This window comes from Channa argus, chromosome 17, assembly GCF_033026475.1.
Source record: "Channa argus isolate prfri chromosome 17, Channa argus male v1.0, whole genome shotgun sequence".
In the NCBI taxonomy this organism is placed as follows: Eukaryota; Metazoa; Chordata; class Actinopteri; order Anabantiformes; family Channidae; genus Channa; species Channa argus.
The window spans coordinates 7,727,311-7,749,103 of NC_090213.1; the positions used below are offsets into that span (position 1 = coordinate 7,727,311).

The 21,793-nt window shown below is 39.5% G+C and overlaps 3 protein-coding genes across 6 annotated transcripts; 1 reads left to right on the forward strand and 2 right to left on the reverse strand.

Annotated features, from left to right (window-relative positions):
* Positions 1 to 95: 95 nt before the first annotated feature.
* On the reverse strand, positions 96 to 4,299 carry atp6v1d (ATPase H+ transporting V1 subunit D). The gene is made up of 9 exons (XM_067482030.1): positions 4,077 to 4,299; positions 2,960 to 3,077; positions 2,440 to 2,519; positions 2,287 to 2,354; positions 2,159 to 2,203; positions 1,946 to 2,049; positions 1,489 to 1,555; positions 1,329 to 1,407; positions 96 to 765 (listed from the first exon to the last, which is right to left on the reverse strand). The coding sequence occupies exons 1-9, from the start codon at positions 4,115 to 4,117 to the stop codon at positions 621 to 623; spliced, it is 747 nt and encodes a 248-aa protein (XP_067338131.1). The 5' UTR covers positions 4,118 to 4,299; the 3' UTR covers positions 96 to 620.
* Positions 4,300 to 4,381: 82 nt separating this feature from the next.
* On the forward strand, positions 4,382 to 8,561 carry eif2s1b (eukaryotic translation initiation factor 2, subunit 1 alpha b). Its single transcript, XM_067482029.1, has 8 exons — positions 4,382 to 4,533; positions 5,624 to 5,866; positions 6,362 to 6,441; positions 6,562 to 6,713; positions 6,913 to 7,019; positions 7,134 to 7,231; positions 7,444 to 7,587; positions 7,893 to 8,561. Exons 2-8 carry the CDS (start codon positions 5,626 to 5,628, stop codon positions 8,016 to 8,018), a joined length of 948 nt encoding a protein of 315 aa, XP_067338130.1. The 5' UTR covers positions 4,382 to 4,533; positions 5,624 to 5,625; the 3' UTR covers positions 8,019 to 8,561.
* A 533-nt stretch (positions 8,562 to 9,094) lies between these two features.
* On the reverse strand, positions 9,095 to 21,397 carry rbm25b (RNA binding motif protein 25b). 4 transcript variants are annotated; one of them, XM_067482025.1, is made up of 17 exons: positions 21,255 to 21,397; positions 20,457 to 20,555; positions 20,018 to 20,235; positions 19,623 to 19,680; positions 19,292 to 19,452; positions 18,924 to 19,109; positions 18,712 to 18,795; positions 15,973 to 16,244; positions 15,031 to 15,151; positions 14,686 to 14,775; positions 14,242 to 14,315; positions 13,859 to 14,009; positions 13,232 to 13,643; positions 11,143 to 11,438; positions 10,766 to 10,864; positions 10,639 to 10,686; positions 9,095 to 9,970 (listed from the first exon to the last, which is right to left on the reverse strand). In XM_067482025.1, exons 2-17 carry the CDS (start codon positions 20,533 to 20,535, stop codon positions 9,878 to 9,880), a joined length of 2,442 nt encoding a protein of 813 aa, XP_067338126.1. In that variant the 5' UTR covers positions 20,536 to 20,555; positions 21,255 to 21,397; the 3' UTR covers positions 9,095 to 9,877. The 4 variants fall into 4 exon arrangements, with proteins under 4 accessions (XP_067338126.1, XP_067338125.1, XP_067338123.1 ...); XM_067482024.1 differs by lacking the exon at positions 21,255 to 21,397 and adding an exon at positions 21,113 to 21,248; XM_067482022.1 differs by lacking the exon at positions 21,255 to 21,397 and adding an exon at positions 21,101 to 21,248 and having other exon boundaries at positions 15,031 to 15,148.
* Between the last annotated feature and the right edge of the window lie 396 nt (positions 21,398 to 21,793).

The following is a 21,793-nucleotide window of genomic DNA, read 5'->3' on the forward strand; positions in this document are numbered from 1 at the left end:
TTTTTTTAATAAGTTTGCTATTAACAGATTACTTCTTAGCACAAGTTGAGAGAAAAGCTTATTAACAAGAATACAAGGCTTTGGAGGAGCACATATTTACTGGATGAAGTGTTGGGCTTTATTGACTGGCACACCAATTTTACAGCAGGGGTCACACTAGGGTTTGTGTTGGAACATCCAAGTGAAGTAACCGCAACCCTTTGTCGCGGCCTCCACAACAAGGATTCATACACTCTTTGAAATCTACAACCACCTTACATTTTACAGCATGCAATGGCTCTACATGTGAGAAAACATATTTACAAGTTGATCAGTCACATGGAATGCTTTCTTTAAATTCCACTCCCTAACATACATATATTGTTATTATTGAGATCATTTTATAATAATATGTGATGTGACTCCCTTGTGGTTAACAACCAAGTGCGGCAACACTTCTGTACAGTGACAAATCTGGAAACAATGTCTTCCAGCACTGAAACAACAGAACAATTCACAGACAAAAAAATTCAGCACAAAAACAACTTTCACCACTTGCATTAGAACACATAGATATGGCCAGAGAGGCACAGAATAAATATGTTGGGTGAAGTCAGTGACTTTTGGCCTAAGGAAGCTTGTCACTCGAACAACAGGTCTTCATCCGCCTCCTCTGTCAGCATGTTGGCGGGCTCTGATATGGGACCCAGCAGAGCTAAACGATCAGCAATCTCCCGTTCTGTCCTTTCCCTGAGCTGCTTCTTCTTCTCTTGGATCTTTTTCAGCCTGTAACAGTAGGAAAGTCAGGTAACGTTGCTAATACTTAAACATTACTCTTTGGGGATAATAAAAGTATAAATTCAGTGAGAAAGGAATGTGATCAGCAACTTGCCAACTAGAAAACAGCAACTGCCACAATACTTAAAGGGCGACTTCACCATTTTTCACCTTGCTTTCTACGGCTTTAGTTTAGGGTGTACTTGTACATTAATGCTGTTAAACCTTCCTCTTCTCTATATTAAAATGTTTTTCTGCTTCTAGGTGGAAAAACTCGCCCGGAGAAGTTTTTAATCAGATGATGTCATCTGTGGGAGCACTGGAAAAGGAGGTTGACCATGATTACAAACTTCATATTGTGAGCGACAAGACGACATAATCTGAACTGAATGTACCTCAGAGTTATGTCATCTGGAGGCAATTTTCAGGTAGAAGAGAGGGATTTTATTTTGGGAAGTCAATGGGACGTTTAACAGAATTTAGGTACATGTACTACCCAAACTAGAACCCAAAGATTTTTCAAAGATTTTTCAATCAAAAGTAAAAAATTGGTATTTGTTTCACAGGTTTACCTGTAGAATTCCTCTCGTTCTCTCTCATCCAGTTCTGTTATGATATAGGTGAGCGTGCGATCAATCCTGGGAATAATTACTGCAAAGTGGGTCACTGGTTAGTTGAGCTACAGAAGCACTTTCTCTGAAATGTGTAGGGGTAGGTTAAGTGTGAATTTACCATGCTCAATAGCATTAACACGGCGGTTGGTAATCTTTATGGCTTCATCCAGAGTGACAAAGGATGTCTGCAAACACAATGTGGCAGGATGCTTAATGTTAAGAAACATTATGAAAGTATTCATCATGTATAATGAGTTAGAAATATACATCTGGATCATTATTACCGATGAGTTAACATGTAAGCAGGTTATTACTGAACCCGCTCAAGTGTAACCTACCATTGTATTGTAAAAGATGATCAAAGGCTATATATGTACAGTTTTAAACTGCAAAGTAATTAGTAATTGTTTCAAAAACATTTTGTGAAATAAAAAGACATTTTTTTTATTTTAAATTATCATAAAATTAACAAAACCAAGGTAATTCCAAAAAGGTTGACATTTTATCTAAGGAAATATACTTAGTGAAGTAAAGATAAGCTGAATTAATGATGACATTGTAACAGCACCCCCTACCTGTAAGGAGGCCAACTCCACCAGCAGCTCAACAGCTCTGGCATAGTTTCTCTTCAACCTGGAGAGCTGCTCTCCTCCTCTGGCCAAGCCAGTCAGCTCATAACCTGACAGACAAGGCAAGAACTGTCCGTCACACAATAGTGTAATAAAATTATTTTGTCTAAATGGGCTGTGAATTCATGGCAAAAAGTGGCAGGACGGGGCATGACTCACTGTCTCCGCCTTCTTGGTAGTGCTCAAAAACTGGCAAGGTGACACCTGAAAGAAAGTAAATTACATGTAAGGACAAGTACCATAATTTGCATTATTAATTAGAGGAGGTTAGATTTTTTTAAGCTAACCTGCCACATTGTCTTTCTTGGCACGGACCTTCACCTGGGCTTTGTTGACATTCTGAATTACCGTTGTGCTGTGGACAGAATGACAGATGTTGCTTGGAGACACATGTGTAGCAAACATAATACCACAACACGTCATCGTATTTTTATTATTACCTGAAGTCTCCAGCAGCAAATTTGGCTTCAGCCAATGAGAAGGCCGCCTCTCTCATCACCTCTCCCATCTTGGTCTTAGTCTAAGAGACAGAAATAAGAAGACAGCCCACTGTTAAGAGGCAGTTCTCACTAAATACACTCAGATTATTAGTTACACCTAGCTAAAGCTAATCCAATAAAAAATCCAAAAGCTAGTCCAATAAAACAGCCCTGCAGTAAAACCTTAGCTTAGGTTGTGTTAAGCAGTTTTGGAGATATGTTGATTTAAACATGGTTATTTTAGAAAACATAGTTTGTGGTGCTCAAAGGTGGTTCATACATTTTGTCCAACCTGTTCAGATCAATGAAGAGTCATTTTAATATCAGTTTCACAATAATTAAAACGTGGTCACTTTCATTAAGGAGGATTTATTGAAGGGATGTTGTATTAAAACTAATTTCATTTAAGCTAGGTGCACATGCTGAAAACGGAGAGCAAAATGCAAGAAAACTAAGGCAGTCTTTGTTATTTTGAACTGACTTCGATGATTTTAAGGAGGATCTGACGGAAGCGCATTGAGAGGGCGTCCGATTTCTTCTTGAGCAGGTTGCGGCCAGTCTGCGCCCCTTTCAGTCGAGCTTTCATGATGGTCTGAGCCCTGCAACATCAAATAATAACATAACAGGGAATTAAAAGCTGTATTTATAACTGCCATGAATTGTTAAATACTCATATTGCTGATGTACATTTGTGGTTCAAAATGTTTACACCCACATCCTTAAATAGAAAAGGTGGGTTTATGTACCTGTTGGGTTGTATTTGATGACAGAGAAACCATACAAGACACAGGCCTAGTTCATCAAAGCAAATCATATTATTTAAATAGCCTAATTCCGAAATCACTCATTTGCTTCAGTAGGCTTCAGAGTCTGTAAAATAATGACTACCTCTGTCCTTAGAGCTTCGATTTCGAGGGTCCTTATGCTGATTATGTTTAGACTTGAATGTATGTGTATTTTCCTCCAAGACACAAATATGGGAATGTATCATCAAATAATTCCTGTTTTTAATATTTTACTATCTACATTCATATCACAGCTCAATGACACAAAACAGGGACCGGTACTTTAGAAAAACATTATTTAACCACGCACAGGTCAAATACACAACTCTTGTTTATAATTGAAACGTATATCTGACATTGACATACGTCAAAAAGTTTGACACGATTCCAAAGCTGTTCTGTAAAATGATTCGACCTTGCAGACAACACAGGAAGCTCCTCTAACAGCACATACTCAAGTGACACCACGTTAAAGTCAAGACTTGTACTCTCTGGAGGTCAGTGCGTGTCTTACAGACACCATCTCAAACTGACAGCTCACACTTGGGTGACATTAGAAACATCACATGACAAAAAGGTGGATTCTTCCTCTTTACAACAGCAACCAGGCACTAATACAAACTAATATGACGTTTCGATCATAATGCAGATGCATAAGGCAGCTGTGTCTTATCGTGGGCGATACCTGTATATGGGAGCAGAAAAATCATACAGGCAAGAGGCTAGTAATCTATAAATCAACAAAACTGCTTTATATTAGATGGGTAAGAAGCTACGCGGGGGTAGCAACTAGCAACCAAACAAGCAGCTTACATTCTGGAGGGGAATATGTCGATCCTTTCTTTCCCAGACATCTTTCCGTCTCTTGATCGATGGTTTTTATCTTCTCTTTAATACAGACCCCTAAAAGTAACACTGAAACTTTAGCTTTAATCTTGTATATTAATGTATATGTATAATAAAGAAATATTATTATTGGTTCGTGCAGGATTATCCGCATAGACGATCACGATACTCCTGATCTCGTCCTACTCCGTCCGTGATGATCAGCTGGTCTCTGGTCATGTGATTGAGCCCAAAGTCGTTTTGCACATGCGCGTTCCCAGAAGCTCTAACGTTCTTTTCCGGGTCGAAAAATTAGCGCACCTATGACTGTGAGCTAGCAGGCCCGAAGTCCTCATTGGAAAATTACAAATATAATCTGTTCGGGCATTTAAACTGTCCTTTTACTGAAACTTTCGGTGTATCGTTGTCTAACCATACGACACAGGTGGGTTTTTGTTAATTATGGAGATGTTTAAACGGGAACGGGGTTAAGACGAGGATGCTAAATGATTAGCTAGCAGTTAGCCTCTGCAGTGGTGCATGTACCGCATGTGAGTTGGGAACCGGGTAATTGTCATTAAAGCTAACGGGTATCAAAGTAACCGTTTTCCTATCGTTTTTGTTTCATATATAACAACTGTAATCGGATTTAGTCGCTGTTAGATTTTAAGTCCTTTTATGTTTTTTTGCTTATATGCGTTTTCGCTGGTGGGTTTAACAGCGAGGGGCTTTTCGTTTGTATGCATTGCATCATCCCATTCACTGCCAAAAATATGAAATAAATCCACCAGTGCTTACACGGCCAATTCCCCTAATACTGCTTTATCCCCTTGCTTTTATTTTCGGAACACTTTCCAGTCTAGACTCAGCTATTGTACCTCTCCAAATACCAACGCCATTAACAGTTCCACTTACATTGCAACAATCCAAAAGCTAGTACGCCGAGGAAAGAGCAGTGAAATCATCTGTTTTCTTTTTCTGGAAATGGAGTTTGTTGATTCAAGTTTAAATGGAGTTTTGACTGTGTTTTATACACACTTAATTACTTTATTAGTTATACATTTTACATTAGATCTGACAGAAGTGAAAAAGGTTAAATTAAACTTGACCAAACCGAAAATAATGTTTTAAACAACCTACATTAGATTACATTAACCTACACTGTTAATTATTTCCAAGTTTAATAAATGTTTTTGTTGGCAGCTAGAGTAGGTGTACTGTAATTTAATTGGAGGCTGCATTGCTTTTGAAGAGGTGTACTTAATAAACTGACTACTTCACGTGCTCACGGTGACAAAAATTTTATGCAAGTAACAGGCTCAGCTGGAGCAGCTCCTGGATTTGGCTTTTGGGCCTAAATTGTCTTTAAAATCCCAAAATAAGATGTGCACTCCGAAGAAGTGAAAATATTTAGTTTGAACGCCCTGTTAAAAAGTTCAGGCTTCAGTAGTCTAAATATTCTGATGGAGCATCACTTTTTTGCCAACGCTTTCTTTACAAGTGTAACCTCTGTCTCTTTGTTATTGTCCTCACAGCGATGCCGGGGCTCAGTTGTCGATTTTACCAGCACCGGTTCCCAGAGGTGGAGGATGTCGTGATGGTGAACGTAAGGTCCATTGCTGAGATGGGCGCCTACGTCAGCCTTTTGGAGTACAACAACATCGAGGGAATGATCCTCCTGAGTGAACTGTCACGTCGACGTATCCGCTCCATTAACAAGCTCATCCGCATCGGACGCAATGAGTGTGTGGTTGTCATCCGAGTAGACAAAGAGAAGGGTAGGTGCAGACAGAGATGTACGGAGCAATAAAGGTGAAGGTCATTTGGTCTTTATGTCTGGCTTAAAGTGCTAACAACGTTGTTTATCATTAAATGTAAAGTGATGTGATTCTGATAGATACATTTAAAGACCTTGTAAGAGAAATAGGAGTATTAGGAATGTTATCAGCTGACTGTTATATTAATACCAGATTGTAGTATGCTTAATGTCACCTCAGGAGCATGTTTAACTATTAATTTGTAATCATTTACACATTTAGAATTTGAGGATTTTTCAGCGTCAGTAATGACAACTGTTTATCACATGTTTCCAGAGGACAAACCGATGTTTTAAACATACTTACTGTGAGAGAGCAGATAAGATAAAGCTGCTTATTCAGTCACAGAAATGGCACAAAGTCCCAGCGTTTAACTTGTTTTAATGGTGAAAAACTTGATACGTTGGCTGTTAAGTTGTACATCTGTTGATCTCCTGTTGCTTACTTTTTCTCCAGGATATATTGATTTATCGAAAAGAAGAGTTTCACCAGAGGAGGCCATCAAGTGTGAAGATAAATTCACCAAATCTAAAACTGCAAGTCCCAGAATTTTTTTTCCTCTATGAAAAAAAAAAGCTACAACTATAAAAAACTATATATTACAGAAACACTTGCTAATATAATATGTTCCTTGATTTATACCAAACATGCTGCAGGTGTACAGCATTCTGCGACACGTGGCTGAGGTGTTGGAGTACAGTAAAGATGAGCAGTTAGAGAGCTTGTACCAGCGTACTGCCTGGGTCTTTGATGAGAAATACAAGCGTCCTGGATATGGCGCTTATGATGTCTTCAAACAGGCTGTATCGTAAGTTACTGCTTATTATATTGTCAGTTTGTGTGAGATTTGGCACAAATTTCATAATCGTATTTATTTTAAACAAAAAAAAAAGTCAACATGTCATGATTAGAATTGTTGGTGGTAGAAACATAGTTCTTAAGTGTTACTTTTTCAGTAGTTTTCTTTGATAAGAAAAATCTAATGCTGAATATCTTCTGTCCTCCAGAGATCCTGCCATTTTGGATGGGCTGGACTTAACTGAGGAGGAGAGAAATGTGCTGATCGATAACATCAACAGGCGACTTACTCCGCAGGCTGTCAAAATCAGAGCAGGTAAAAGGTGGAGCTACTAAGCTGTAGTTCTGCATGTAATATAAAGTTGTGTAGCCTCTTTGTTCACCTGAGACTATGAAGCAGCGTTTTTCCTCTTCACTCCCCTACATGCAGACATTGAAGTGGCCTGCTATGGGTATGAGGGCATTGATGCAGTGAAGGAGGCTCTGAGGGCTGGGCTCAGCTGTTCCACAGAGGCCATGCCCATCAAGGTAAGAATTTTGTCTCTTTGTGCTCAGTCATCAAAAAGCTTTGCTTTGACCTTCGCACTTTCACATACCTCTGAAACTACAGGTTTATATACACCTGTAGTTTCTCACCTGTTTAGGTGAGAGCTGCTGCTTTACATTTGATTATGCAGTATAAATAAAACTATTAACTTAATTTATTATTTAACTATTTATTTTAAACCTGCTATTGACAGATCAACCTGATCGCTCCCCCACGCTACGTGATGACAACGACCACCCTGGAGCGCACAGAGGGCTTGTCCGTCCTCAACCAGGCCATGGCTGCTATCAAGGAGAAAATTGAGGAGAAGAGAGGCGTCTTTAATATCCAGATGGAGGTGAGCCCCTTACAAATGTTTATGCCTGTTCCTTTAACTGATACCATCTGGAAATGGGATATTTTAAGGTAATATATGAACTTGTAATATTAGGACACTTAATAAAACAAAAATTCGAAATTATGCATATATTCTTGGGACAATTTTTTTTCCCTCCCAAACATTTTCTTCTTTTCCTTTGTGCTTTTTCCTACGCGTGTGGCAATAACACTTATACTTTTAATCTGAGACTTGAGAATATGTTTCCAGATTTTGTTATTGTATTTGTACTCTGTATGTTCAAAATTCTTTACTGTCCCCTTTAGCCTAAGGTGGTAACAGACACAGATGAGACAGAGCTTGCTCGGCAACTGGAGAGGTTAGAGCGGGAGAATGCCGAGGTGGACGGAGACGACGATGCCGAGGAGATGGAGGCCAAAACGGAAGACTAAAGTCAGTCCTCTGAGGAATTCTGGTGGGAAAAACATCAAAGGAGCAAATGTGGACAGACCTGACCACAGCCACTCATTCCAACAGATGTTAACTTTCACATTGCAAACATTAACTGCAGCTACTAGCTCATTGGCAAACGTCCCAGCGCGTTCATTAGCAGGGTTTGTCTCAGAGGACAGTAATACAAAAAGGCTGTCGTCTCATTCAGAAATGGACATAAGGAAATTTCAAATTAAACATCAGTATAGTTTCTATTTTTTGTTGCTGATTTAAATGATAACTCTAAAAACAACAAAAGCAGTTTACGAGCAGTGGCCTACACTTACCTCTTGCTTAAGAGCCCAATGTCTTCAGTATCCGTGAAGCTTCGTCACTGGCCACTTGCAGGATGCGATTGATTAAAGAGGAAATGTATAGGCTCATCAGTCTACCTGTGGCTGGTGACTTTTTTGTGCTGTTTCTCTTCTAGTTGAAGGATTTTTACTGGGGAGACCTGCTCTTGTTTAGTGAACATGGCATCAATAAAGTTCTGGAAGTTTTGATCTCCGCATGTCTTTCTAAGGGGCCCTAGTGACCCAATTTCAAGGTTTAAAAAAAAAGTGACTAGTGTAGGGAAAGTAGGAAATCTCTTAAACACATTTTTATTCATTGGTCATTAATATTGGATAATATTGAAGTTTTCTCTGCTTGTCCTTAGACAGCTTTTGCTTGATTGTCTTACACAATAAATTAGTGGACCAACTGTGCATTTTCCTTCAGCTTGATAGTAAATTAAATATACACTTCAATTTATTTATTTTTTTTATATAGATAAGTGCTTTCAGGTGCTTAGAAGTATAGAAACAAAACCACCACTTTTGCTTTTTAAGGTTGTCATCTTGACTACTTTCTCTAACAGCTAGTACGACCCTGTGTTGAAGCTGCTTTGTAAATTGCTGTTTCCAACATCAATTTCCAATCAGTTTAAATTACTTATAATGTTTGCACTTTGTCCAGTCCTGTGTATGATTAATTAAATGGAATTCAAACCAATGGAAGAAATGAACAGTGGCAGAAAATCGAAATCAAACACTGGTTCACAAACTCTTAAAAACCCATTTATTTAAATGGTCACCAATACAAAAACAAATGGAGACCATCTTAAATGTTAATGTTTCCCATTCTTAACTCACTGTCCTACAGTAGTCATTATGTGTATGACTTTACAACTGCAGGGATTTCACACCCTGAAATACTGTGGGTTTTGTCAGACACATTTAAAATGAAGACTAGATGTTTCAGAGGATAAGAACAATATGTTTATCAGGAATGTGATAAGGAATAATTAACAAGGAAAATCTGTTTAACAGAAATAAGTTGGCGTTGAGTCCAAAACCCTGAATAACCCTGTAAAAATCACATTCTGGTTGTAATTGTGCATACTCTAAATTCTGTGTCCACTTAGCCAACCCACATTAAACTGCAAGCCACATTTCACACCTTAAAGACTTTAAATAAAAACTCACAAGACTTTTAAACTGACTGCTTGTAGTGATCATGCAGTCTGACTTCCCGCAAAACGTGTGGTGGCTGTATACAAAAAACAAAAAGTCTAGGACCAAAAGATTTTATCTGGCAACACGATGGTCCTGGATGTCTGTCAGCAGCTTCCTCTCAGAATTATTTCAGTCAAATAATGATGTACTGTATATACACTAAGCACACGAACACAGGCGAGGTTGAGCAGAAACCGCAGTTAGTCTGTACTGGTGTGGACAAGTCACTTTGTTTGGGGTAACATTGCGCTACACTATTATACACCATGGGGAGGACAATTACAAAAAAAACAAACAAAAACACCTTCATTCAGTGGTTGTACTTATTTGACCAGTCCAATCTTCTTCGCCTCCGTTTCATAAATGAGTAACCGCCACATCTTCACAATGAAGACTTCAGCTTCTTCGTCAAGAACCTGCACAGGTGCAAACAGAGGAATTTAACAAAGTCAAACGAAACAATTACAGGAAGGAACAATGATAAAAGAAAGCATAAGACTCCTTATGGGCAAGAGGAACAGCAAATGTTTGGGTTGTGTTTGATTATAGTATTTAGGGCGGCACAAAAAAGTATTAAATTCATTTTGACAGAGCTGCCTGTTGTGTTATCAAATGTATTTAACAAGAGTGAAATTTGCTTGCTCTAATATCTCACAAACCAGTGTTCTATTTTCAGATGTCTGGTTTTGTCTGACCAACAGCCAACACCTCAATATTTTCAGTTTATGATGATGAAGAAAAGCTGAAAATCAGCATGTTGGAAAAGCTAGAAATTACAAATGTTTGTCATTCCTGCTTGAAAAATGACAAATTATAAAAGTTGTTTAACCTTTTGTTGATTCAAGTTTAAAGTATACATTTATTGGTCTAGTGATGTTTACTACGGTATTTCAGAAAATACAGAATAATCAATAGTCCATAGGTTTGAAGTCCTTGTTTAGGAAGTGTATTTTAAACCCCTTTCCACAGAGTCCTGTTACAGATTATTTAAACAAAAATGTAAACATTCAAATGTGACAGCTACCTCTGTCACTAATGTTATTACAGAAATAGAAATAAATGAATTCTGCATTACACTACTCACCATAGCAACATCATCCAAGATGCTTTGTGGCATACTGTGAGCCATCACCTGAGAACAAAGACAAACCCATCAGCAACCTGAAAATGTGCAGGAAGTCAAATGTGTAAAGATGTAAGATGAGAGGTACCTTGGAGCAGACGAAGTCCACTAACGTTGCCTCTTCCTCACCGATGTACTCAATGATTTTTTTATTGATCCAGGGCCGAACACGTCGTTCCATCAATGTCTAAGTAACGAGATAAAACCATACGTTTTGTTTTATTAGTGGTATTAACATCTGCCACCATTTGTTAATAACTACCAGAAAGATCTGAAAGGAAGGAGTAGGGAAAAAAATCAAGTTGCTTAGAGGTCATAAGTCAGATTCTGTGAATACACTCATTGTGATTTTGTGTGTGTACAGAAGCTACTTCTCAAGGCCAAATATTATAGCTATTTTATCAGTTAACTGGTCTGTTTTCTTAGGGATTCAAATAACAAGGTTTTTTTTTTCTCTCTCCTTACTGTGTCAACCATAGACCAGTCCAGCGGGTAAGAGAACAGCTCAGGCTTTGCTGTGGGAATCTTTTCAATTAGGCTCTTGATGTGTTTGCGCTTCTCTTCAGCATTTGCTCCTTTTATGTTGGAGAGCCCGGCTCCGTCCACCCCGAGGCTCTTGTCGTCATCGTAATCCAGGGGCACCAGTTTCCTTTTGCGGGGCTGTTCGTCAGCCTCCTCGTCATCAAACTTGTTAAAGACGCTGTCCACAGGCAGCTTCTTCCGTTTGCCTACGTTAGGTTGACTGGGACTTCCTGTGGCACCTGGTGAGAACATTTAAGAAAAATTTTAAATGAAAAAAAAGTTCAGAAAATTTAAGTGGGAGAATTGAAGTTCTCCCACTTAAAATGATGAGAGAGCTCTGTAATTTCCATCATAGGTACACTTCAACTGTGAAGAAATCACATTGTAGGAGTTTTAAAGAATTTATTTATAAATTCCTGCGTAAAATAAGTATTTAGTCACCTACAAACAAGCAAGAATTCTGGCTCTCACAAACCTGCAACTTCTTCTTTAAGAAGCTCTTCTGTCCTCCACTTTTTACCTGTATTACCGGCACCTGTTTGAACTTGTTATCTGTATAAAAGACAACTGACCACAGCTTCAAACAGTCAGACTCCAAACTCCACCATGGCCAAGACCAAAGAGCTGTCGAAGGACACCAGGAGCAAAATTGTAGACCTGCACACGGCCGGGAAGAGGGAATCTACAATAGGCAAGCAGCTTGGTGTGAATCAACTGTGGGAGCAATTATTAGAAAATGGGAGACATACAATGTCAGTGATAATGTCCCTCGATCTGGGGCTCCACGCAAGATCTCATCCCGTGGGGTCAAACTGATTATGAGAATGGTGAGCAAAAATCCCAGAACTACACCGGGGGACCTGGTGAATGACCTGCAGAGAGCTGGGACCAAAGTAACAAAGGTTACCATCAGTAACACACTACGCCAACAGGAAATCAAATCCTGCAGGGCCAGACGTGTCCTCCTGCTTGAGCCAGCACATGTCCAGGCCCGTCTAAAGTTTGCCCGTGACCATGAGGATGATCCAGAGGATTGGGAGAATGTCATGTGGTCAGATGAGACCAAAATAGAAATTTTTGGTAACAACTCAACTCGTCGTATTTGGAGGAAGAAGAATGCTGAGTTGCATCCCAAGAACACCATACCCACTTTGAAGCATGGGGGTGGGAGGTGGGGGGGAACATCATGCTTTGGGGCTGTTTTTCTGCAAAGGGGACAGGACGACTGATCTGCGTTAAGGAAAGCATGAATGGGGCCATGTATCGTGAGATTTTGAGCAAAAACCTTCTTCCATCAGCGATAGCATTGAAGATGAGAAAGCATTTCAAGGTCCTGGAGTGGCCTAGCCCGTCTCCAGACCTCAACCCTATAGAAAATCTGTGGAGGGAGTTGAAAGCCCGTGTTGCCCAGCGACAGCCACAAAACATCACTGCTCTAGAGATCTGCATGGAAAAATGGGCCAAAATACCAGCTACAGTCTGTGCAAACCTGCTGAAGACCTACAGGAAACATTTGACCTCTGTCATTGTCAACAAAGGTTATATTGCAAAGTAATGAGTTGAACTTTTGTTATGGACCAAATACTTTATAATTTACAAATAAATTCTTTAAAAATCCTACAATGTGATTTCCTGGATTTTATTTTACACATTGTGTCTCTCACAGTTGAAGTTTACCTATGATGAAAATTACAGACCTCTGTCATCATATTAAGCGGGAGAACTTGCACAATCGGTGGCTGACTAAATACTTTTTTTGCCTCACTATACCTTCAACTGCTGAAATGTTTACTGAAACCCTATGATTGTCATAATTTAATCCTCTTGTGCTATTTCCCCAATCTGACTTTTTTAATTTATTTGTTACATTTTTGTGTTGTATGTATTTTGTGACATCAATTATTTAAAACTAAGAAAGGCACATTTAGGAAGCTAGAATAAGTTTATTTTCTGATAATCTAAATGGTAACAAATTAAATTTCTTTTGATTTTAGTTCCCTCACAGTGCTTTTACACTATTGTTTTGACTTACCAAGTTTGAGGCTGAGGCCAATCTTTGGCCGGTGTTCCTCCTGTGGCAGGGCATCAGGGGGTGAGTTCTCATGGGGGATGATAATGCCACAGGGTGACTCATCCCCCGTTGTGTTTGGAGACACATTGCCACTGGCTGAGGACACTGAGGGTGCTGCTGTGATGGGTCGCATCGTGGGTTTCAAACATGGCTTTGCGTCAGGGTTATCTTCGTCATTCTCATAATCATCCTCCTCACCCTCCTCCACCTCCTCCTCTGAGTGGGTGAGCCGTGAGCGGATCTCTGCTCTCTCCTGTTCCCCTTGATGGTCCCGGTGGTCTCGTGAACCCCTGCGGCGCTCCCGTTCCTCCTCAGGCTCTGGCTCTTGGATAATGGGTGGCTGTCTCAGACGCTCCTCCTCTTCCTCCTCCATCTGGACCAATAAGAGACAGATATGCAGAAAATTAACACCCAATCGCAGTGTTTAAGAGAATATAAGGTCAACAGACAATGAAAACTGGATACTCCTTACGTGCAGACATGCAGAGAGACTCAGATGGTAAAGTGACCTTCACAAAGACAAAAGACAGCAGCAGCCTCACTCATTACAGATATTCAGACAGACGCTATAATTACAGACAAGCATACCCTGCGTAGCTCTGCGTCTGGGTCTGGATGTCCCTCGTCTAACAGCCTCTGTCTGATCTCCTCCAGCTCCTCCTTCTCTCTCTTCCTGTCACGCTCGTCCGCCTCCATCTCCTTCTCTCGGTCTCTGAGACGCTTCTGCAGTGCACTGCCCCTAGGGGTTAAACCAAAAATAGCAGCATTTAGAACAAAAGCCATAGCTGCAATATTGCATCTGATCACACAGCACCTGCTGTGGCCTTTTATTATGATTATAATTTTAGGTGCCACATGTCTCATATCCGACACACAGGAGATAGTTAAATGCTGCAGATACATGCATTTATTTATGACAACCACTCCACAAAGTTATGATAGCACTGCATTTCTTTTTTCACATTTCTTACCTGTAATATTTAGGGTCATCTCTTTCGTCATCATAGTCTTCAAGAAACTCTTTCAGCCGTTTCCCCTCTTTCACCTTTTAAGAAAAAGCCATGTTTAATTTCCTTCAGAACAGACATGCTTGCAAATTCCGTTGCCTCTTAAATTTATCCACATAAATACAAACCACTGCATCAAAGTGAAAAATATATGAACAAAGGCACTTTAAATAGTGATTTGGTATTGGAAAAACAACGAACATGCTTTGAAACAAGTCATAAATTATTCCGTGCAATCAACTTTAAGCTTATTAGCTTCTGTAGAAGAATGATAACAGATTGATGAATTTCACTACACTTAACGTAAAGTAATATTAATAACAATATTCTGATTTTTAAATAAAGGGCAATGTTCAATGAAAAGCAGGACACCCAATGCACAAATGTAGTCATTCATGGACCACTCACCATTTCTCTTCTGCGCTCTTCCTCTCTCTCAGCCTCTTTGGCATAATCCCGTGCCTTCTTCCTCTCCCTGAGCTCCCAGTTTTTTAGACGCTATAGTAAATACAGAGTGACGTAAGCTACAACCAAATGCAGAAAAACTCTATAACTCCAAACTAAGAGATGTATAATACATGAGATGTTACTTCTACCTCAAGTCAACTGTTTTAAATATCTTTCTGACATTTTAACTCATTTGAGATTTCCATTTCTGGTCTTGAACCAGGTAACCTCATAATAAATGTCATTCTCAATACAATATAGCTGTCATGGAGCTACCTTTGTGGTCCCCATCCTGCCTGTTCCTACCTCCTGATATGCTGCTTCCTTGTCTCTAAGTTTTCTCTCCAGCTTTCTGCGTTCATATGCATCCTCTTCATCCTCTTGGTCTCGCTTCTTTTCTCTGTCTCGGTCTCGACTTATCTCTCTGCTAAAACAAGAGTGAAAACGTCTAATTATAGACTCTATTGAATAAATGAATGCACATTACAATGTTGATTCCATTTCATCCATTAACACACACACAGATGGTGGTGGCTGCCATGCAAGGTGCCCAACTGACCCAAAAGGAGCAACTTGGGAGTTAAGTGTCTTGCCCAAGGACACTTCGACAACACTGACCCTGTGGTCCGTGGACGACCCTTACCAACTGAGCTGCAGCCCCAATACATGGTATGTGGTAATTGTAAGTCTAATAAACATAAATAATACCACTGGGAAAAGTGCAATAAAAGATGTTCTGTATAATCACCAGAACTAATTGATTGGGCGACTGTGCCGTAGGAGGTAGAGCGTCACAGTTGTTTGATTCCTAACTCCTCCGGTCACATGTCAAAGTGTCCTTGAGCAAGACACTGAATCCCAACTTAGTTGCGCCTGGTGAGTGTTGGCCCGCTGCACAGCAGCTCCCCCATCCCTTTTTGTGTGTGTGAGATTGTGAGTGCGAATGTCCCTCGTTTGCGTGAACGAGAAGCAGTGTAAAGCACTTTGAGCACCATTGGGTAGAAAAGCGCTATATAAGTGGAGAGCATTTACCGTGTTGCAGGGCCTGAAGTCATCAGGAGAAAGCTTTTAACAATAAAACAAGTAAAGCTAAATAAGGTCGGTTATTGGCCGTCTCATCCATTTTTACCTTGACAGATAATCCATTGCATTCAAAACTTTCTCACCTGTTATTTTGGTACCATTTTATCTCATCTCCCAACAATGCTTCCCTTTGAAACTTTTGACATAAAGTCGTTTTCCCTTTACCTGGATTGGCTGCGGTCGGCGCTCTTTTCGCGGCTTCTGTCCCTCTCCCAGTCTCTTTCTCGCTCTCTCTCTCTCGTCCTGCGATCTCGGTCTTTGTCCCTGTCTCTCTCCCGTTCTCGCTCCCTTTCCCTCTCCCGTTCCCTCTCTCGTTCCTTCTCCCTCTCGCGGTCCCGCCGTTCTCTTTCCCGCTCTCGTTCTTTTTCCCGTTCCCTCCGCTCCCGTTCGAACTCCTGCCGTTCTTTCTCCCTCTTGTCCTTCTCCTCTTCCAGTTTCTGCAGAGTACAACACATTCAGGGTCAGCCGGTGCCACACTTGATCAAGCCTTTGCAGTCACTTTGTTAATGTGCACAGATCAAGTGGTTTCCAGATGTGGAGTATATTGTGGTAACATGCTCTACACTATTCAGTGCAAAGCTTGTAAATGAAGCTCATATCCTAACTGATAAAAGGCTCCCTCTCACAGAGAGACAGCTTTATCATTACCTTTACAGCAATGCAGTGTATTTTGTAGCGTCAGTCTTGCAGTAAAAACTAAAATTTAGCAAAAAAATAGCTGGAAACCACTTTGGTCAAGAGGATCTGTGGAACATGTTCAACTTGAGTCATTCATAACGAGAAAAAGGCGCTGCAAAAGACAATGCTTTTTCTCTCCTTAAAAGTCCTCTTCTCAGAACAAGGAAAACAAAGACAGAAAACAGGCGTCAGTCTTTTGTTAAACTAGTTGTTTGTGACTTACAGGTGTTGAACTATGGATTCAGCCCTTCACTGCCCCTACAAGCCTTTTAAGTAAGGCCTGGGAGGAAAGCAGGTCACACAGTATACAAGGGAAAAACGTTATGGGATTCTGTCTTTCTTAAGCAGCATCATCATCATCATCATCATAAAAACAACAACCTTTAAGTCAATGTCATTTGGTAAAGTTCTTAAATCAAAAACTAAACATAATGGACATCAATTACATTTCTGCACAGATAAATGAAATTGTAGAAGCAGTCTTACCCCTGCAGAAGTCTTGAGACGTTCTTCGCGATTCATTACTCAGACACACACACACACACACACACACACACACCACAACTCTGCCTTTATGAGCATACACACAAGGCTTTAAGCACATTTGGTAACAATTATTAGATTACATCAGATACAGGAGAGTCTTTAACATAATTGAAGGAAACACTGTGCTCCTTGTCATGTATTTCTAACTGCATTCAGGACACATATGCTCTTAACAGTATTTTTATTAAAAGTACAATTAGAGCAAAAGTAGAATTAAGTAAATTGAATGCTAATTTTAATTTAACTTGAGGTTTAACTACAGCAAGAAATACAGACTAAGATCTAAAAGCCTTGGGTGTAATGTAAGAGATTTTGAGATGAAAGAGAACATTTTAGCAGCAGCAGTTTATTTAGCCTAGGTCAAGTATAATACGCATGGTGTTTGACTCTAGTATAAATCTGTTTTGGGTTTTTAAATTTAATTAAATGCCAGTTGTACATATTTGTATCTGATTTGATTTATTTTACTTACCTCTGGGCTTTCTCTACCAGGACTCCTTAAACAAATACTTCCAACTGCACTGATGATATTTAAACACAATTTTACTATTCAAATCTAACAATCAACTAGACAGTGCAGATTTTATTCACGGTCTGTTTTTTTTTTTCTTTTTCACAATGTGTTGCCAAATCTTCTTATTATGCAGTGAACCCATTTTCCATTTTCTTTACTCTCTGAACTGGTTTTGTTCAGAAAGTTCTAGATTGTACAGTTTTTAAACAGATACGTGAACTCTCTGATCGATATTAAGAAAAAGAAAGACTGAGGCAGAGATTAAGACACTAAAGGAGAGCAAGAGATGTAAGAGAGGAATGACACATCACATACAAAGATCACGTACCTTGTCAGTCTTCAGATCAGTTTGCTGCTGTGGAGAGGGCGCCCCCCAACACTAGCATAAAGGCTACAGCCAAAGTCACTGGAATGGTTATTGACAAGAGTCCTTGTGCTTCAACATCAACACCATTTAGACAAACCATCATTTACCGAGGACTCACAAAGGTTCACTAACATTCCAACTTTTGGGGGATTTAGCAGTGCTGTCATAAATGAAAGATCTTAAGGTGGAGAAATACCTTTAGAGTCTGAAATGGTTGACATAATAAGAGTATTATATGACCACACCGTCAAACACAAAAGTGCTGTGCAGTTGCCCCTTTGCAAGTCCTCAAAAGGGGGACGCCCAGTATATGTATAGAGTAAATGAAGGCTGATACTTACATCCTATCCTCGCAACTTTTTCCAAAGCTCTGAGATTCATCTTGCTTTAGTCACCATATGATCACTATCATAATGGTGGGGTTTAATGAATAGATTAGCTTTTAAGTAACTTTACATTGTCTCCATGCATTTTTGTGTGGTGATGAATGAATGGATCTAAATGGTCAGGTGTCAAATCAGGTCTGAGAAACGTGACAATTATATTAGCTGTCTGCCTTCTTGTGGTGTAGGGACACTGAACATGAAACATTTCATAGAATATGGGGCAAAATTGATATTTGGTGGTGTAAATTTTGAGAATAGCCAATTTGTAGCGCATTATCAATGCTACTGACATGAAGAAAAGACTGACATGTGTGTCCACTAAATGTTAAAGCTCTAGGGGTGAACTACTGTATGTGAGCAGCTGCTGTAGAAAACCTGCAATGTCAACAAGAAGATCAAAAGAGCTACTTTACCTTGTGAGTGTCACGAAATTTACTAATTTCTCTGGAAATCAGGTCTCTCTTGTCCTCCTCCATATCAATTGTGTTAATGTCATCCTAGTGAAATAGACAAGAAACATCAGTTCTCCAGTTTTAAAAAACTATGCTCAATTTCACATTACGTTTCACTGGAGTGATGACAAGATTAACATTTTAAAAAGTACAGAGAGTAAAGCTTTGCAAACCTCTTCTTTTTTCTCCTTTTTTCTTTTTCGTCGCTGGGAATCCTCGTCCTGTGAAGGCGCATTGAGTTCTGCAGCATATTCCCGCATCAACCCATCAATAGCCCCTTTAATTATCTGATCCTTCTTCTTAGTCTCCTCATCTAAAACCTCTTCTTCATCATCTCCTCCATCTTCACTCTTTTTATTCTGCAAGTACAAGGTGAAAGTCCTCAGTTTATGATCTAATTTAGCCATTGCAACTTGCAAAAAATTGTGGGCAGGAATTATGCAGTCTGAAACAAGACTAGGTAAACAATTAATCCCTGGGCAGCAAAGACAGGCATAGTGATCAAACTTATAACTAGTAATGTCCTAAAACAGATTTTTACCCCATTAGCCGTCTTCTTCTTGGCTTTCCAATCATCAAGTTGGGCTTTTGTCTTGGCGTCAACCTTGACCAGCAGGTTTTTGTCTCCAATCTGCAGGTCATGAAGCAACCGAAGTGCTCGCAATGTGGACTCTGGCTCCTTGTACTCACAAAACCCAAATGCTGCAATACATGGACATATCCGATTTTGTGGTTTGATATGAAAATAAATCAATTGCTTCATTTCTGTTTCATTATGAGTGATGTCATCTGAATTAAGAGCTGATCACCAAGTCAGACATGAGTGAATATATTTCTTGACCCAACAAAGCAATTTGTATATTATGAATCACCTTGAAGCTTGCCAGAGGCTCCCTGGACTCTCTTCCAGCTCAGAACAATTCCACATTTCTGATCCATGGGCACAAAGGGAAAAACATATGTTTAACACTCAGAGAGAAATCGTATTTAACGTCACGTAACAGATTTAACATTTTGATAAGCTGCCTAAACTATTTCAAAACCAAATGCCACGACTAAATAATATTCAAAAACAACTACATCCATAAGCCCCTAACCATGAAGATGACAGCTTAAAGATTTCAAATGTGCCATTTTAAATAACTTTAGATGAAATGTTCATTCCTACAAAACACTACTTTTGGTTTACAAAACCATTTTGATAACTGAATGACTTGAGTACATGTGATATTTATGCCATCTTAATAAATCCTCAGCCGTCCCTTACCGCCAACAATTGTCGGATCAGCATGTCTGAAGCTTTCTCTGATATGTTTCCCACAAAAACTGTGGTAGTGGGGCCACTGCTCTCATCGTTGTCTTTGGCTGACAATGCAGAAAGGTCCTTCTTATGAACTGGAGGCTTACTGACCACTGGCACAGAAGACACCATCACTGTAGGAGTGGGCGTCATGATACTCATGTGAACTGGGATCATTGGAGCTCCTGCAACCACCAAAGCAAAATTCATCAACAATGTAATATGCAAATAAATACATCAGATACAGTAGCTGACAGTTGTTGATTTATTGATCCGTAAATACAAACGTGAAACCATTTAGAAACATCCCCCCCTTTGTCAGCCTGAACGCTGCTTGGGTCTATGTTCAACATCAAAGTAACTAAAGCTTAAGATAATGTCTAAACATTCAAAGCTAACTGCTTACCTGAGGGGAAGCCAGCATATTGAGGGGGGATCCCAGGAGGAGGCAACAGCGGCCGATTTAAATGAGGGGGGAAGGACATTTTGGGTGACTTGGACGGACCTTGGGAAAAGTAATGGCCTATATTAGCAATACATTTACGCTTCACATAGTTAACATAAGTCACATTTTGAATGGTTTCACCAAACAGTGCACAACACCGGAAGCATGGTTCAAACATATTCATATGCACTATAAGCTTTTATTTGGTTAGGGATGACGAGTAAATTATTGCCGTATTTCAACATTAATGTGCTATAACGTTAAAAGTCCGGTATCAATTTGAGACTTAAGCTATCCACCTGGAATGCTAACGAGTTAGCTTAGAGGGCAGCGTTGCCTAACTTATCAGTTCACAGTAAGCCCATTGTGGGTGCATTATTGTGTATTATTACTTATCGGGCACTAGTCGTGTTGTACCTAGATACATTAACCACAATTTCAAAATTAAAACATTCAGCTAGATCAAACTACGGCTAAACTTAGCCTTAACCACGCTACTGTGCCCGGTACAGATAAATAGGAGTAAGCTAACATTAGCTATAGCCGGTATTACCTAACAAGGAAAAGTCCCTTTAGATGCCCAAATGTTAACTGTGAAAAAGCACATATATACATACCACCAAATCGGCTGGCGTATAAAGAAATAAAACAGCTAAAAGAAGGTTGTTAATTAAGAAAATCCTCGTAATGTTCTGTCTAGGATTAGCACCCTGGCTAGAAACAGGCCCTCGAAAACATTGACGCAAGCGCTTTACGTACCAGATTGCAAGCGCGCTTGTTTTGTATGTCGGGACGTGGCGCTGCGCTAGAAAATATTATGGCAGTTCGTAGTACTTGATACTACTCTAACAGTATTCCAGGTTACGTTAACTAGTGGCCTTAACTAGTTGTAGCATGCTGCTACTTGCAATATCAAAGCCACCACTACTGCAATTCTTATAAAGAAGAAAAAGAAGATTTTAACAAGTCCCCCATAATAAAATCAAGCTTTCGGTTTTACTTAAATCAGTTATTACGTCAGCATCATCGCAATATAATATTGGGACAAAGTAAAGTTAAACCTTATTATCTCAACCAAATATTTAACCAATTTATTTTACTGGGTTACACAAATTTGAGTAGCTGGAACATGTGAATGTTATGTTCGAGGAAAATAAAGCACTGGCATAAAAAAATATTGTGAAAATGTTCTTATATTCTAGAAATCAAATCATTGTCTAATAATTTTATCTCCGTCTTGATTTGTGGAAAATGTTTATTTACTTTATAAATTACTTTTTATTTTTTATTTTACTTTA

Excerpts from the sequence above, each read along its gene's own strand:
- atp6v1d (XM_067482030.1), bottom strand. The coding sequence starts at position 4,117 with ATGTCTGGGAAAGAAAGGATCGACATATTCCCCTCCAGAAT. Across the intron at positions 2,520-2,959 it reads TCCTCCTTAAAATCATCGAA|ACTAAGACCAAGATGGGAGA; the intron begins GTCAGTTCAAAA and ends TCTGTCTCTTAG. Across the intron at positions 766-1,328 it reads GAACGAGAGGAATTCTACAG|GCTGAAAAAGATCCAAGAGA; the intron begins GTAAACCTGTGA and ends CTACTGTTACAG.
- eif2s1b (XM_067482029.1), top strand. The coding sequence starts at position 5,626 with ATGCCGGGGCTCAGTTGTCGATTTTACCAGCACCGGTTCCCAGAGGTG. Across the intron at positions 6,442-6,561 it reads AATTCACCAAATCTAAAACT|GTGTACAGCATTCTGCGACA; the intron begins GCAAGTCCCAGA and ends AACATGCTGCAG. Across the intron at positions 6,714-6,912 it reads GTCTTCAAACAGGCTGTATC|AGATCCTGCCATTTTGGATG; the intron begins GTAAGTTACTGC and ends TCTGTCCTCCAG.
- rbm25b (XM_067482021.1), bottom strand. Across the intron at positions 19,453-19,622 it reads AGCCTCTGGCAAGCTTCAAG|CATTTGGGTTTTGTGAGTAC; the intron begins GTGATTCATAAT and ends CATGTATTGCAG. Across the intron at positions 11,439-13,231 it reads TGGCCTCAGCCTCAAACTTG|GTGCCACAGGAAGTCCCAGT; the intron begins GTAAGTCAAAAC and ends TGTTCTCACCAG.